At 40.0% G+C, this 14,659-nt stretch overlaps 1 protein-coding gene across 6 annotated transcripts in view; it reads right to left on the bottom strand.

Moving 5' to 3' along the window:
- Positions 1-14,659, bottom strand: part of ELMO2 (engulfment and cell motility 2) — a 48,966-nt gene that overhangs the window by 18,682 nt on the left and 15,625 nt on the right. For 5 of the 6 annotated variants that reach the window (XM_063459038.1, XM_063459040.1, XM_063459037.1 and 2 more), the window contains exons 4-7: positions 4,917-4,957; positions 3,128-3,200; positions 2,974-3,024; positions 2,572-2,753 (exon numbers count right to left, since the gene is read on the bottom strand). In XM_063459038.1, coding sequence (XP_063315108.1) covers positions 2,572-2,753; positions 2,974-3,024; positions 3,128-3,200; positions 4,917-4,957 — 347 coding nt within the window. Of the gene's footprint in view, positions 1-2,571; positions 2,754-2,973; positions 3,033-3,127; positions 3,201-4,916; positions 4,958-14,659 lie in introns of those variants that run through there. The other variant, XM_063459042.1, reaches the window with a different exon arrangement.

The raw sequence follows: 14,659 nt of genomic DNA, 5'->3' as shown, positions 1-14,659 counted from the left end.
AGTTGTGCTTATGATTATAAAGTTTTGTGTTTTAACAAGTTAAGACACATAGATTAACAGTAGTTTCTTACTAGCTAATAAACCTCACTATTGCCCTAAGCATCTCAATCATCGTTGCGTTGTGCGAATGCTGGCTGGGAGATCCATACAACATCAGTAACTAGCTTGCAAGTATAACTCAAACAGTATACAGACAAATGACAAAAAATAAAAAGCAATAGTACTTAGCTTATAAAGATGCGTAACAGCCTCCCTAGGTCGCTACCCAAATGAGCGACCTATATCATGCATAGTGTAAACCAAAAAAGAAGGTTCGGGATATATCTATATCCTATGCTGAATATGGTGACTACATCTTTTATTTAAATATTTTTTTTTATTGCTGAACCCTGACCTGTGGATGTCTTTTTGGTGGAACAAGGATCCAGAGGTGACAAGCAATATCAGCTAGCCCCCCATTACTCCAGGGGAGGCACCCTAAGAGCATTTTTATCATCTATATCTTGTGAGTGCAAAAGATTGCTGCGCATGAAATATTGTATCTTTAACAATATCACACTATGTTTTGTTTTATGTTTCTTCTGTAGATTTACATAGCCATATCCCGAATCTTCTTTTTTGGTTTACACTAAACATCAGTAACTAGGCTTAACATTTCTAGTGATATTCAGAGTTCACTGTAAGAGTAATTCGCTGAATAAGGCCCTCCAAGGAAGGCAGATGCTCGCTAGTACAAGGGCTATCTAGACATGCAAGGAGCCGGGATCACACAGGAGTTCACTCCCAGAGCTGCGTTGGATCCATGGGTCAGTACCATGTGCTGTGCATCTCTCCGGGGTTTGCCGGTTGCTGGGGTGTTCGTCCTCAGCTAGCATTATGCTCTCTCGTGAGTGTCCCCCTGCTCCAGCCTCAAATGAAATGCTGGATTATGGTCCTGCAATGGTCCCCGCTGATCCGCTCATGCGAACAGTGACCGGAGGCAGAAGTCTCTTATCTCGTGGGTAGGGGTCCCGTGAGATGGCTGCTGCGGTTTGCTCATGTGTTGCTTGGTCACTCTCCAGCTGCTCCCCCCAGTGTCAGTTTGGGGTTGGTAATTGCTGCTATTGCTGTCGTTCACACTGACCTCCTGGGGGGCATCCAGCCACCTCTCAGGTACTGCGGTCGCTCTGCTCCGTCGTGTAGTTCATGCGGCGGCCATCTTAGCTTGTGCCATGCGGGCCCAGACTGGTCTCGCCGTTGTCCAGCTCCCTGGAGTGTGCTCTGCCTCCCCGGTGAGGGGGCCGGGATAACCCCCACCGGCCCACAGGGGGGGGAACGGGGCCTGTGATGAGCCCGAGGGAGGCCCCGCCGGACCAAGCATGGGAGATCGGCCGTTTCTCCCGCCAGAGCCTCACAGCAGGCCCAAACTCAGTGGCCCATACAGTGTCGTCGGCAGTCGGACAGGAGCTGACTTTGCACATGCAGATGGCGCTTGGGTCCCCCTGCCAGTTGGCATCTGTTTGGTATGATTTGCAGGGGGAACTAGGCATATTTAGTCAGTTTTGCAAGGGTTCGTGGAGGAGCTGATGTGCTCCATGTCCTTCCAGCTCGGCGGCCAGGCCCCGCCCCCCCGTTTATGTTTTTTATGTACATAGTTTTTACTACTGACTCTTTTAGACCTTAGCGATCTGTTTCCCCATCTGATTTTCTTACTGCCTCAGCCACACAATGACTGACTTTACGGGAACTGACCTTAGGACACCACTAATCTTGCACACCCGAGACTGCTGCACACTGGGGGCCTCACCGCTCCACCAACCCCCGCATTCACATGACTCACCGGCGGACCAAACTACAGGGTGACCGCTCGCTCCTTAGTCCCCAAACCCGCACACCCCCCCCCCCCCCCCCCAGGGTCACAGGGAACACTTACCTCCTTGACGAACCATAGACCTCTGACCCCCCCTCATAGACATTACTCAAACAAATCACTGCCCACCACACACCCCATGTCGCTACAGTAATAGCACACTTAACAAAACCTCTGTATGCTTTTATGACCAACGTTTTAATACCAAAAATGTGCATCCTACTAATAGCCATATCTCTGTCCAAGTTGCTTGTTATAATTGCGCTTGTTTCCACCAATCTGGCTTCCTCAAGCTTGTAAGTCATTTCGTGCACATGAAAAATAAAGAATAAAAAAAAAAAAACATGACACAGTGTAATATGTCATGTGTTGTTTTTCACCTGTGGTTGTATTTAGCCTAAGTTTAAGGGCTGCTTAGAAAGAGATGATTGTTTTTATGTCCTGATACGAAAAACCACAGAAATCAAAGAGGATGTACTTACATTTTCCCATGATTGTATATGGGGGTTTTGTAGACCAATCATTTGGAAAGTATTTCTTTCAGTATTGAAGCATTTGACAATCTTATTAAATCAAGGCCAAATATGTTAAGTTTAGCATCAGAAATCAAAGTAAGACTGTTAGAAAAAGATTTTTGTTTTCAAAACCACAATTGTGTTACGCTAAGAAATGTGGAACAGAGAACCTTATAAACAGGTTGCATTAAAGAAGATAATACTAACTGTGAAAGAAGCTTAGTGCCGCCCTCCACCATTCGAGTTAGAATTGTCACTCCCTCCATGTTGATGAATTCAGTGGCAAATGTAGTGTCTGCAGAAAGCTTGGCCAGTTCCTTCATAGCATCTAGTCGGTTGTCCATACTGGACGACTGGATCCTTTCGAGGAGCTGCCGTGCTGCTCGGGACTAAAGGGAAAGTCAAGATCAGAAGGTGACAATATAACATTTAGTTCAAGAAGAAAGACAGGACATATAAAGAAGAAGGCAACAAATTGTAAATCTCAAAGACAGGAGAAAGATTATATGTAATGTTAAAAAAAAAAACAAAAGACCTTGAGAAAAGAATTAGGAAAATATCCAATTTTACACAATGGAGAGAGAAAGCCAATGCTACAATAACACTCACCGGTGATACAGCCAGACGTAGGATAGTTCCATTCTTGATGTCACCTCGAGTCTGAAATACTACAAAGATTCAGTAGGGAGAAAAAGCCCAAACATATAGAGATATATTTATCAGAAATCAGGTTAATACATTGAAAATGAGAGCACATTTTCACCTGTTCTGTAATGTAAAGCTGGGGGCCATCAGCATAACGGAAGGCATAGAACTCGGGATTAGGCAAGGACCATCTGTGAAAAAAGATAAGTATGCCAGCTAAAGATAAAGTAAAACTACCTAAATGAATCATTCTTTACCATTTTTAATTGAAAACGTCACATAAACATCAGAGATACAGACTCTAAACGGGTTCTCTAAGCCCTTATAATGCTAAAGTTATTGCAGTGATTATGGTGCAGAGAGTCCTATGCATCTTCCTGGCTAAAGTAATGAGCCAGAAGCCTTAAGATGGAACCTAAATCAATGTATAAATGGCACTTCTAGACAAAAGCAAAAGCCAGCCTAAGCAATACAATGTTTATTCTTGGAAGACCAGAAGATGCAAAGAGTGGGTAACAACATAAAAAACAGATTAATATGTTAAAATGCATTGTATGATTTTAATTAGATTATGATGCTTTTAAAACGATATATATTTTCCTTCACTTAATTAAAAAAAAAGTTAGACAACTGAAGTTTATATCTTGAAACTGGCTTTTAGTTTTCTCTGAACCTCAAAACTTTACAGTCAATATGTACTCGGTTAGCAATGTAAATGTTGTTGTTGTTTTGGCTCTCTGCTCCAGCATATTGGATTTGAAATAAAACAATGGATCATTTGCAACTTGCCACCACTATAAACCATGAACATTATAGAATTCTGAACTCTTAATAAGCCTCCACTTCAAGGGACCCCCAAAAAATGGATAAAAATTAACAAAATCTTTAAAGTCATCATATTTAATTCTTTAATCATACAGTCATTTAAGACAGGCAAGTCAGTTCATGTGACATTCACACATGTCCAACATAGAATACTACCTCCATAACATTTCAGATGAAATGGCAATACTTTGGATGTTGTAAAGTTGATTTATTTTTCCTCTTTTCAAACCATGATATATATTAATAGCTGTGCCGTTTGTATAGAAAACTTGTTCTACAAGTGTTTTTGGGTACCTTTCTAAATCTGTAGCTTTCTGTGGTTTTCTACCTTGTGGTAAAACCTTTGAGGTAATGCTAGTGTAGTTTTCAATTTGACAATTCGTTGTGTACATTTGCTGTTCAATTAAAGCTGGGATGCTTCACAACTGCAAGCATCCTAATGCTGATGTTCTTGATTATTGGCTAATGATTCGATGTATATACTGTATGCAAATATTTACGGTCTATGGGCCTGGAAATTCTAAAATTCAAGCGGTACTTCATCTTCTTCTTAAACATTTCAATTTAAATAAGACATTTTGGAGCACAGGACCAACCCACCTCCTCCCACAATATAAATAGTCCAAATACTTTTGGACTGCAATGTAAATATACAACCTTATTGATTAACTAATGTCTTTAGCTTACTTCCTGTAAACAAATAGTGCAAACCACTATTAGAACACATTGAGAAATTAACACACAGTGAAAACAATTTGCTTTATAAAAGTATAAAATAAAATCCATTGCGTTAAGCCTCGTCCTTGCTGTCCTTCCACAATACCCCTCAATGTGCTGAATCTCAAACACTTGATGAAAACCTACATAACGTATCGAGGGTTATACGTTCTATTTACTCATAGTAAATATTAAATGGTGCTAAATTACTACAAGTTCGAAAACAGATAACCCAGAAATCTGAAGCCTTAATATTTACCCCCAACACTACACTTCTAATAGCTTGAATCCCACCAACCTTCTCTACAACCAAAGTCTTAATCACAGTTTACTTTCATTTACACAAGAACACAAAAAGTTCTTACCCGTCACACACCTCCTTGATGATTGATGCCAAAGGCCGTTTCTGTAAAGAGTAAATAAATAAATAATCTAATTAAAGGTAGAAAAACATCAAAAAGGAAATGCTGGGGTTTAATAACTAAACTGATGAGCATTGTCAATGGATTTGCAACATGTATGCTGTGCTAGGCAAACTGGGAACATTACTCAATTCCAGGTTTAAGCTGGTTGGAATTAAAATTTGCAATTCTTTCTTCATTCCCCATAGTACCTGGATAATCAAACAAACCACTACACAAGATCGTAAGTGGATATTCCACTGACAAATCATGCATTTCGATTTCTATTTACTTATGAATCATCTAGCTCTCTGTTATAAAAAAAAAAAAAGCTGTCCTTGCATACATTCATACACGTTTACTCCCTTACTAAAATTTTACTGAACAAGTTTTCGTGCAATTAACCTGTCCCTACAGCCATACATTTTTTGTAAATTATTTTGTTTGCCATATAAAAATCCTTTTTGCTGTGCATAGAGCAGCCTAATTTGGCGGTCAATAATCCAGGTGGGAAAACTCTATTCCTTTCTGAAAATATCACTTTTGTGAAACTTTTGTGCAACTTTTCTGTCTGATGACAATATGCATAACACACACACAGTATGCTAGCTCCGACACTGAGAACGAGCTGCCCACAGCTTTTATTATTGGTTAAGAATTGCTTAATAAAAGTACAGCTAATAATCATTAATAGGAAGTGTGTTTACAAACGCAAGAAAGAGTATTCCCCAGCAAATCAGATGTTTTGTTAAGCTACAAAGACATTTCTCCTTCTTCTTTAAATACAGTACAGTACTAAGAAGGGGATTGCCAGTCATAACCTCAGTCTTTGTCAAACCTCAAACATGTTACTCCATATTGTTGCCAGTTTCACTTTGAAACATGCTTTTGTTTGGAGCACTGCCTTTTATTAGTTGTCTGAGTCCATCCACATCAATATTATATTTATATTATTACAATAATTCACTAATCAAACATATGTTGTGTGGTATAACCTTTACAACCTACCTCACTGGTACTTACTTGAGCCAAAAAGTTAACGGTGCTAAAAATCTGTCCTACAAATCGTAGGGATACTGTAACTGGAGCACGAACCACCTAGCTATTTCATTACATCTTTATTGTTAGCAAACCATATACAGCAAAAGTGTGCAGATACCATAACAATACCTCCACTGAGATACAACTGATAGTGAAGACTCATTGTCAAGAAAAGACACATCAGACATCCATTTTTTATTAATTGTGATGGCTTTCCCGTACTCCAACTGAGTACCTCTACCCAGTCCGTTTCCTAGCTCCTTTTATGGACCCTGGAACGCTTCAGCCCCAGTCGCCGAAGCTTGACTGGGACTTTTTGGAAACTCTTCCACCCCGCCAGACAGCAGTTCTCTCCTTTCCCTCTGCCATTGCCGTTTCAGCTTTTCTCCCAGGCAGGTATCCACACTCTGCCTACACTGTGACCAGCTGCGGTCTTTACAACAGCATTGCGGCTCCAAGGCCTAGCTCTTTTTAACTTGTCCCGGGATCCAGGACCAAGCAGCCAGCTCACAGGTCCAACAACTCTGCTACTGGAATCTCCAAATATCAAACCAGGATACACAAAAGGAACCAACGCATTCAGCATTATTTTTACTCAGGAAAAGCCTGTATGCACATTACATTAAAGTTACTGTGACAACCTCAATATAATACAAATAACCAAATGATATGGAGAAACATACAGGAGCTCATAATAACACAATAAGATTTTTATAAAGGGGTTGGGAAGGCAAAAACTAACAAGAAATAATATGAAAATCTACCTTAATATACAAATTAACAAACTTTGCTATTCAGGTAGTGCAAATAGCCGTTTTCGTTATAACTAGGAAGGTATGTAGAAGAGGATAAAGGTCTAGCTGACTGCCTCAATTAATATTTTTGTTCGGTATTTACAGATGAAAATGAAGGAGAGGGACCTCAGTTAAGAAAAAGGATATATGAGTTATTTATTACACGTGAGTTTACAGAGGAAGAGGTTCTATTTCAACTGTCAAAAGTAAAGACAAATAAGCCAATGGGACCTGATGGAATACACCCAAAGCTATTAAAATAGCTTAGTGGTGTACTAGCAAAACCATTAACAGATTTATTTAACCAATCATTGATAACAGGAGTAGTCCCAGAAGATTGGAAGTTGGCGAATGTTGTGCCCATTCACAAGAAAGGTAATAGGGAGGAGTCGGGCAACTATAGGCCAGTAAGCCTTACTTCAGTAGTGGGGAAAGTGATGGAAACCATGTTAAAGGATAGGATTGTTGAACATCTAAAAACACATGGATTTCAAGATCAGAGACAACATGGGTTTACTTCAGGGAGATCATGCCAAACTAATCTTATTGATTTTTTTGATTGGGTAACTAAAATTATAGATCAGGGTGGTGCAGTAGACATTGCTTACCTATATTTCAGTAAGGCTTTTGACACTGTTGCACATAGAAGGCTTATCAATAAACTGCAATCTTTAAGTTTGGATTCCAATATTATTGAATGGGTGAGGCAGTGGCTGAGTGACAGGCAACAGAGGGTTGTAGTCAATGGAGTATATTCGAAGCTTGGGCTTGTCACCAGTGGGGTACCTCAGGGATCTGTATTTGGACCCATTCTCTTTAATATTTGTATTAGTTATTTTTATTAGTTATATTGCAGAAGGTCTGGATGGCAAGGTATGTATTTTTGCTGATGATACTAAGATATGTAACAGGGTTGATGTTCCAGGAGGGATAAGACAAATGGCTAGTGATTTAGGTAAACTAGAGTTGTGGCAACTGACATTTAATGTGGATAAGTCCAAGATAATGCATCTTGGACGTAAAAACCCAAGGGCAGAGTACAGTATATTTGATAGAGTCCTAACCTCAACATCTGAGGAAAAGGATTTAGGGGTGATTATTTCTGATGACTTAAAGGTAGGCAGACAATGTAATAGAGCAGCAGAAAATGCTAGCAGAATGCTTGGTTGTGTAGGGAGAGGTATTAGCAGTAGAAAAAGGGAAGTGCTCATGCCATTGTACAGAACACTGGTGAGACCTCACTTGGAGTATTGTACGCAGTACTGGAGACCGTATCTTCAGAAGGATATTGATACCTTAGAGAGAGTTCAGAGAAGGGCTACTAAACTGGTTCATGGATTGCAGGATAAAACTTACCAGGAAAGGTTAAAGGATCTTAACATGTATAGCTTGGAGGAAAGACGAGACAGGGGGGATATGATAGAAACATTTAAATACATAAAGGGAATCAACACAGTAAAGGAGGAGACTATATTTAAAATGAGAAAAACTACCACAACAAGAGGACATAGTCTTAAATTAGAGGGACAAAGGTTTAAAAATAATATCAGGAAGTATTACTTTACTGAGAGGGTAGTGGATGCATGGAATAGCCTTCCAGCTGAAGTGGTAGAGGTTAACACAGTAAAGGAGTTTAAGCATGCGTGGGATAGGCATAAGGCTATCCTAACTATAAGATAAGGCCAGAAACTAATGAAAGTATTTAAAAAATTGGGCAGACTAGATGGGCTGAATGGTTCTTATCTGCCGTCACATTCTATGTTTCTATGTTTAAATACGAACAGATAGGGCTGTACAGGCTCCACAGCCAAATTCACCTAGGTGGCTGTGAAGCACCAGCAGGACAGGACAGCACAAAAACATTTAACAATAAGGAATTACATTATACACACTCTAGACCAGGCATAGGCAACCGTCGGCACTCCAGATGTTTTGCACTACTCCACCAGCATCATGAGGGATGTAGTCCACAACATCTGGAGTGCCAAAGGTTGCCTATCCCTGATCTAACCTATAATGGGTACAAAGGTGACTAAAACATAAGAATAAGCTGGGGGCCTACATAAAGTATCATCACTCCCCATGATGGTGACTACCGTCACACTAATTAACTACCTTTTTCTTGGAAGGAAAACACAATAATAGATTCGAATAAAGCAAACAGTTTTTAGAAGGTACGCAGCAGTACCCGCTTAACATTTTACATTCACTGGTCAGCCACATCATTAAAACCACCTGCCTAATATCGTGTAGGTCTCACACGTGTTGCCAAGACAGCTCTGATGCGTTGAGGCATAGACTCCACAAGTCTCCTGATCGTATTCTGTGGTATCTGGCGATAAAACATCAGGAGCAAATTTTTCAAGTCCTGCAAGGGAACACCATTGCCATGTGGTCTGCAGCAAATTCTAGATAGGTGGTACGTATCAAAGCAACATCACATGAATGCCATGATCCAAGGTTTCCCGGCAAAACATTGCCTAGAGCATAACACTGCCTCCTCCAGTTTCCCTTCTTCCCATAGTGCATCCTGCTGCCATCTCTTCCCAAGGCAAATGACAGATACACACTCAGCTATCCACCTGATGTAAAAGAAAATATGATAAATCAGACGAGGCAACCTTCTTCCAGTGCTCCATGTTCCAGTTCTGTGGCACTCTGAACAGTCTGCGCTACTCAGCCCCATACGCAGCAAACTGCAATGCACTGTTCTAAAACCTTACTGCCATTGCCAACATTTTAATAAATACAAATTTTCACCAATTTGAGCTAGAATAGCTCTTCTGTGTCATTGGGCCAGACGGGCTAGCCTTTGCTCCCCCACGTGCATCAAGGAGCCTTGGACACCCATAACGGACGTTGGTTCATCAATTGTCCTTACATGCACCACTTTTGGTAGATATTAACCAATGCATACCTGGAACACCCCACATGACTTGCAGTTTTGCAGTTTTGGAGATGCTCTGACCCAGTTGTTTAGTCATCGTTATGTGTCACGTGTCAAAGTAACTCAGATCTCTTTGCTTTCCAATTTTTCCTGCTTCTGACACATTAAATTCAATAACCAACTATTCACCTACAGCCTGAAATATCTCACCCATTGACAGGTGCCATTATAACGATATAATCAATGTTATTCACTTCACCTGTCAGTGGTATATATGTTGTGGCAGATCAGTGTAAAAGAATAATGAAATATAAAGGAGGGAGTATCCAGCATATTAATAATACACAGGCAAGGATTTGTGGCAGAATTTGTCCAGAATTTAAACCATGACCACATTTATTGGTTGTAAATACAGTCAATAAATAAACAATATAGCACATCTAGGATTAACTAATGTTGTTTCCATTCACATCCTTGCAGCTAGCATACTGTGCACAGTTTACCTAGCATTTGTACCTCATATCGGGTGGTCTTCTACTTGGATCTACACATACACAAGCTACCAAATACACAAAATACAATGGCAGATGTATAGTCTCTTACTCTTACTTCCCTGCCATTTAATGCTATTCACTACACTAGAGAGCCCCACATTTGCTAGAACATTAACGCCTCTCCCTGCCTAAAATACATCCCTGCATTACTTCACAGATTATTGCTTTAGTTCTCCCTAATCTAAAACATCACATTACCCGTTCAATAAAACCCACTATTAATTTACAGTGCTGTTAGCGGACCAGGATTCTCTCTGTGTGTGCATGGGGGAGCCCTGGGCTGCTCGGGGACACACAGGCAAACGCACACAACACTCTCTCAAGCCCGCCTGACAGCCTTGGAGTCCGGCACCCACCTCTCCATCATGGAGATAACTCAGCCAGGTGGGAAGAAGTGGTAGATCTTATCCGCATGAATATAAGTTTCCGTTAGTTATGCGCATTGTGAACAGCAACAACTGCAAGCAAGTACACGGCAGTACCTGCGATGTGGCGAACATATGGCTTACGTGCCAACAGAGAGGGCTCTGCGTGCCCTAGGTTCGACATCGCTGATCTAGACCACAGGTCAGACCACAAAACAAGATGATCCTCTAAATAGGATATTTGTCAGGTCCTATTACATGTACTATGGAAGGTAAATCAGACTAAGGCCACAGACACAACTTAATTATAGAAAGCAATTTGTGACATGGCTCAGTGCTCAGTATCAGTGCTGATACTATGAGGGTAACAACCCACTACTTTGAATGTATTATATAAATAGCACAATAATAATCCAAAGAAATACTTTAACAAATAAATTAGCTTTTTTAATGTCCCTTTGTTTAATGGATATGCATGAAGAGGAGCGTTCTGGTATATATGCATTCTGTTCTTAATCTACAAACCCCTTTCTAACAGGTGATTATGAAGTAAGTACTTTATCCACCAGGAGCAGTTCCACTTATCCATCAGGAGTGTTGGAACTGTACTGTAATCTGCTAGCAGCCATACTGTGTTCAGTGGACCAGGATACGTACACCGATTAGCAGAACTGTTGTCTGCGCAGGTTTCATTTTAATTGGCCGTGGTGATAATCCCAAAAATTATTTTATGATAGCATCTGTTTCTGACAATATTTAAATTTGGATTTAACAAAAAAAAAAAAATTGTATTATTTATATACTCACTCTAGAGATATATTTATATCTATCTATCAGGGATGTAGAATTTGTATTTTCTGAGGTCCAAGACATGCAGTTCCGGGTGCCGGGCAGGCAGTTGAGTTGGGAGTTTAAAAGATTGAGAGGATAGTGTTTTGGACATTGCATTTGACTTCCCCATTAAGCAAGGCCATCCCATCATCCAACAACCTAAACATGCATATTTACACAATAGCAACAACTTAGCCAATGCTGGCTTTGATTTATTTCCAGCTGATCCAGTTTATCAGGTCGCAAGAAGCCATTTAGCAATTTGGATCAATTTTACTTTTCAAATTTTAAAACCGAAGCCTATATTTCACATTAAAAATATCAACTTCACACGATTAGCTCATACGAACAGATGGCAGGCAGAGGAAATGGCTGCATAGGAATATATGATAGGGATTGTGAAAGCTGGCCGTCCAGATTATAGGGACTTGGGTGTGGGTAGGACAACTTTGAGGACTAGGACGGGTGAAGTTCTAACTGACGGGAGGTCCAACGGTATCTGTACCGGGAACATAATGCAGTTCTGTTGTAAGGCTCACCCATCCCAGTTGTTGGGCCAACAGGGCTGTGGCCATGACATTTACCCCTAGCCACCAAATGAAACAAAGGTATAGGACAGGTTCTACATGGAACAGCAAATATCACGTATCAGGTGTAACAATGCACAATTGATGAAGAGTGTGGTACCCAGAGTTCCCGTTCCCCATCCCTTTTCTTTCTGTATCCCTCCTCGTTACTTAGTTACATAAAACTTACATTATGCAACATGGCAGAGCAGATGTACACCACAACAGGCAAGCTGTGATGACAGTCATGTGAAAGGCACACGAAAAACAAAACAAGAGCATATTATGTATAATAAAAAACTTGATCACCTTCGCGATACACGAGCGGCACAGTATAGGCTTATGTGAACCTACTGACCATTCTTGCGTATTATATGATGTTATTCTCGGCTCCTCCGGGGGCGACACTTGAAGTTATGAATAATGTGATGTACAATATTACTTTACTGCACTAATAAAAATGATAAATGAGAATAATTTGTCCGATAAATGGACTCTTTGAATTTGACACCTAAACCATGGGTGAAACAGGGTGGACACTGGGATATCACCACAAGCACTTTTTTATGTGCACTGGTCCGGGAATCTGTGGTCTGTCCACCTCCCTAATTATAAAATTAACAGCCCTAAACTGATGCTCGCAGGTGCACTCAAGCAGCCTGGAAGATGGGTCATGACAGAGGTGTTAATCCTCCCTTATACGAATATGGGGGTCATGTTGACCCCATGAGCTTTTCTAATATATATTTTAATGTTTAATACAAATATATATTTTAATGTTTAATACAAACCATTGTGTGGAAATCTATTCACAAACCGGACTTTACATAGGACACGAGGCCATGCGTTTAGACTGGAAGAAAGAAGATTTCGTCTAAGGCAAAGGAAAGGTTTTTTTACTGTAAGAACAATCAGGATGTGGAATTCTCTGCCTGAAGAAGTGGTTTTATCAGAGTCCATACAGATGTTCAAACAGCTACTAGATGCATACTTGCAAAGACAGAATATTCAAGGATATAATCTTTCAATGTAGGGTAATAACTGCTTGATTCAAGGATAAATCTGACTGCCATTCTGGGGTCAAGAAGGAATTTTTTGTCCTAGCTTGTTGCAAAATTGTGCTTCAAACTGGGTTTTTTTTTTTTTTTTTTTTTTTTTTTTCCTTTTGGATCAACAGCAAAAAACAGGTGTGAGGAAGGCTGAACTTGATGGACGCAAGTCTCTTTTCAGCTATCTAACTATGTAATGTCTAACAGGGTTAGTCATTACAAAAAGCCAATAAATGTGCTTCAGATGCACATTTATCAGCGATTCTAATTCAAGCAGGCATTAAAAAATAAAACAAATAAATATTAACTAACAATCAGACAAAAACAGTCAATAAATTATTAGCAGCTTTTCGCAATATAATTAAATCAAGGCCTTGTATTCCCCTCCCCTCCCCCCCCCCAAACCTACTGTATGGGGATATGTATAACAATGGATACATCTGAAAGAGAGTTGCTAAATTTGGGCTAAGACATGGGTTTAATAAGGCTTCCAAATGAATTATTTACAGAAGTCACCATTAAAGTATATGGGTAATTGTGTTGTTTTTCTTATGTAAGTGTTGAATCGTTTGAAAAGCTTATTCAATCAGGGCAAATGTGTTAAATCTTATGCTTGTGTTAGTAGCATCCTACTCTGGCACACTTATCTGTGTAGTCATAGTAACCTATATTAGCCTTTCAACATGGAACTGGCTGGCAGTGGCTCTTGAAAAGAAAATTCATGCAACAATACTGCTTTTAAGATTTGCTCATTTGTGAACAGGGGTGGAATTTTCATGCATAAGAAAATGCCAGGCAAATTCCCAATGCAAGAGAAACACAACAATAGAGATGTATGTTGGGCATCACTCTGTAAAAACTGTTTTAAATTGTTTTGGCTATTGAGAGTGCCAGAACTATTCGTGATTGAACACCAACCTGTACATAGCACCTGTTGTCATGCAGCACTTGTCATGCTAGTTTTATTTTCTATTTCGAAAGAGCAATGTTAGGCCTATGCCGAGGTAATCCTTTCCATAAGATGGGAATTTATTTACGGCTTCATTTGCAGGAGACAGATAATCTCATCTAACCCTTTAGCAGCAACATGCTTTTCTTCTGTGAAAGTAGGTCTTTGCAAAAAGCTATTGCTAATTTGAGAGAAAAGACTATTTTCTCCCAGGGAATTGCACACAAGCTTTTTTGGGGGGGCATCCTTTTCAAAATCGGCAAATGAGAAGGAATTTGTGTAAGAATTTACAAGTATATACAAAAGATGTATTTATAAATACAAATAGAAAAAACGAACAAGAAATAACCATTCTCTTTCCCGTTTACTTTTCTTCTGCCAATATGATTCACATCTTTATTTTATTATTTAAAGGACACACCAAGCACCGTAAAGTAGTAGTAGTAGTAGTAGTAGTGGATACGGTTCCAAGACACCTTGGGCACCCCGTTGCAAGGAATCAATTGCTGGAAGCGCTCTGTCTGAGCTAAGCAAGGCAGTGCAGGATTTAGCTCAGTTGCTGACAGTGTTCTCCAGCCCTTCGTTTAGGAGAACGAACTGAAGCTCCTAAGTAGGACTTTTGAGTTCTCTACTGGCTGTAATGGAATAGTAGTGCCTGACAGATCAAAGGT

This window comes from Pelobates fuscus, chromosome 6, assembly GCF_036172605.1.
Source record: "Pelobates fuscus isolate aPelFus1 chromosome 6, aPelFus1.pri, whole genome shotgun sequence".
Lineage (NCBI taxonomy): Eukaryota > Metazoa > Chordata > Amphibia > Anura > Pelobatidae > Pelobates > Pelobates fuscus.
Note: the sequence above shows the minus strand (reverse complement) of the source record. Positions and strands in the feature narration are given on the sequence as shown.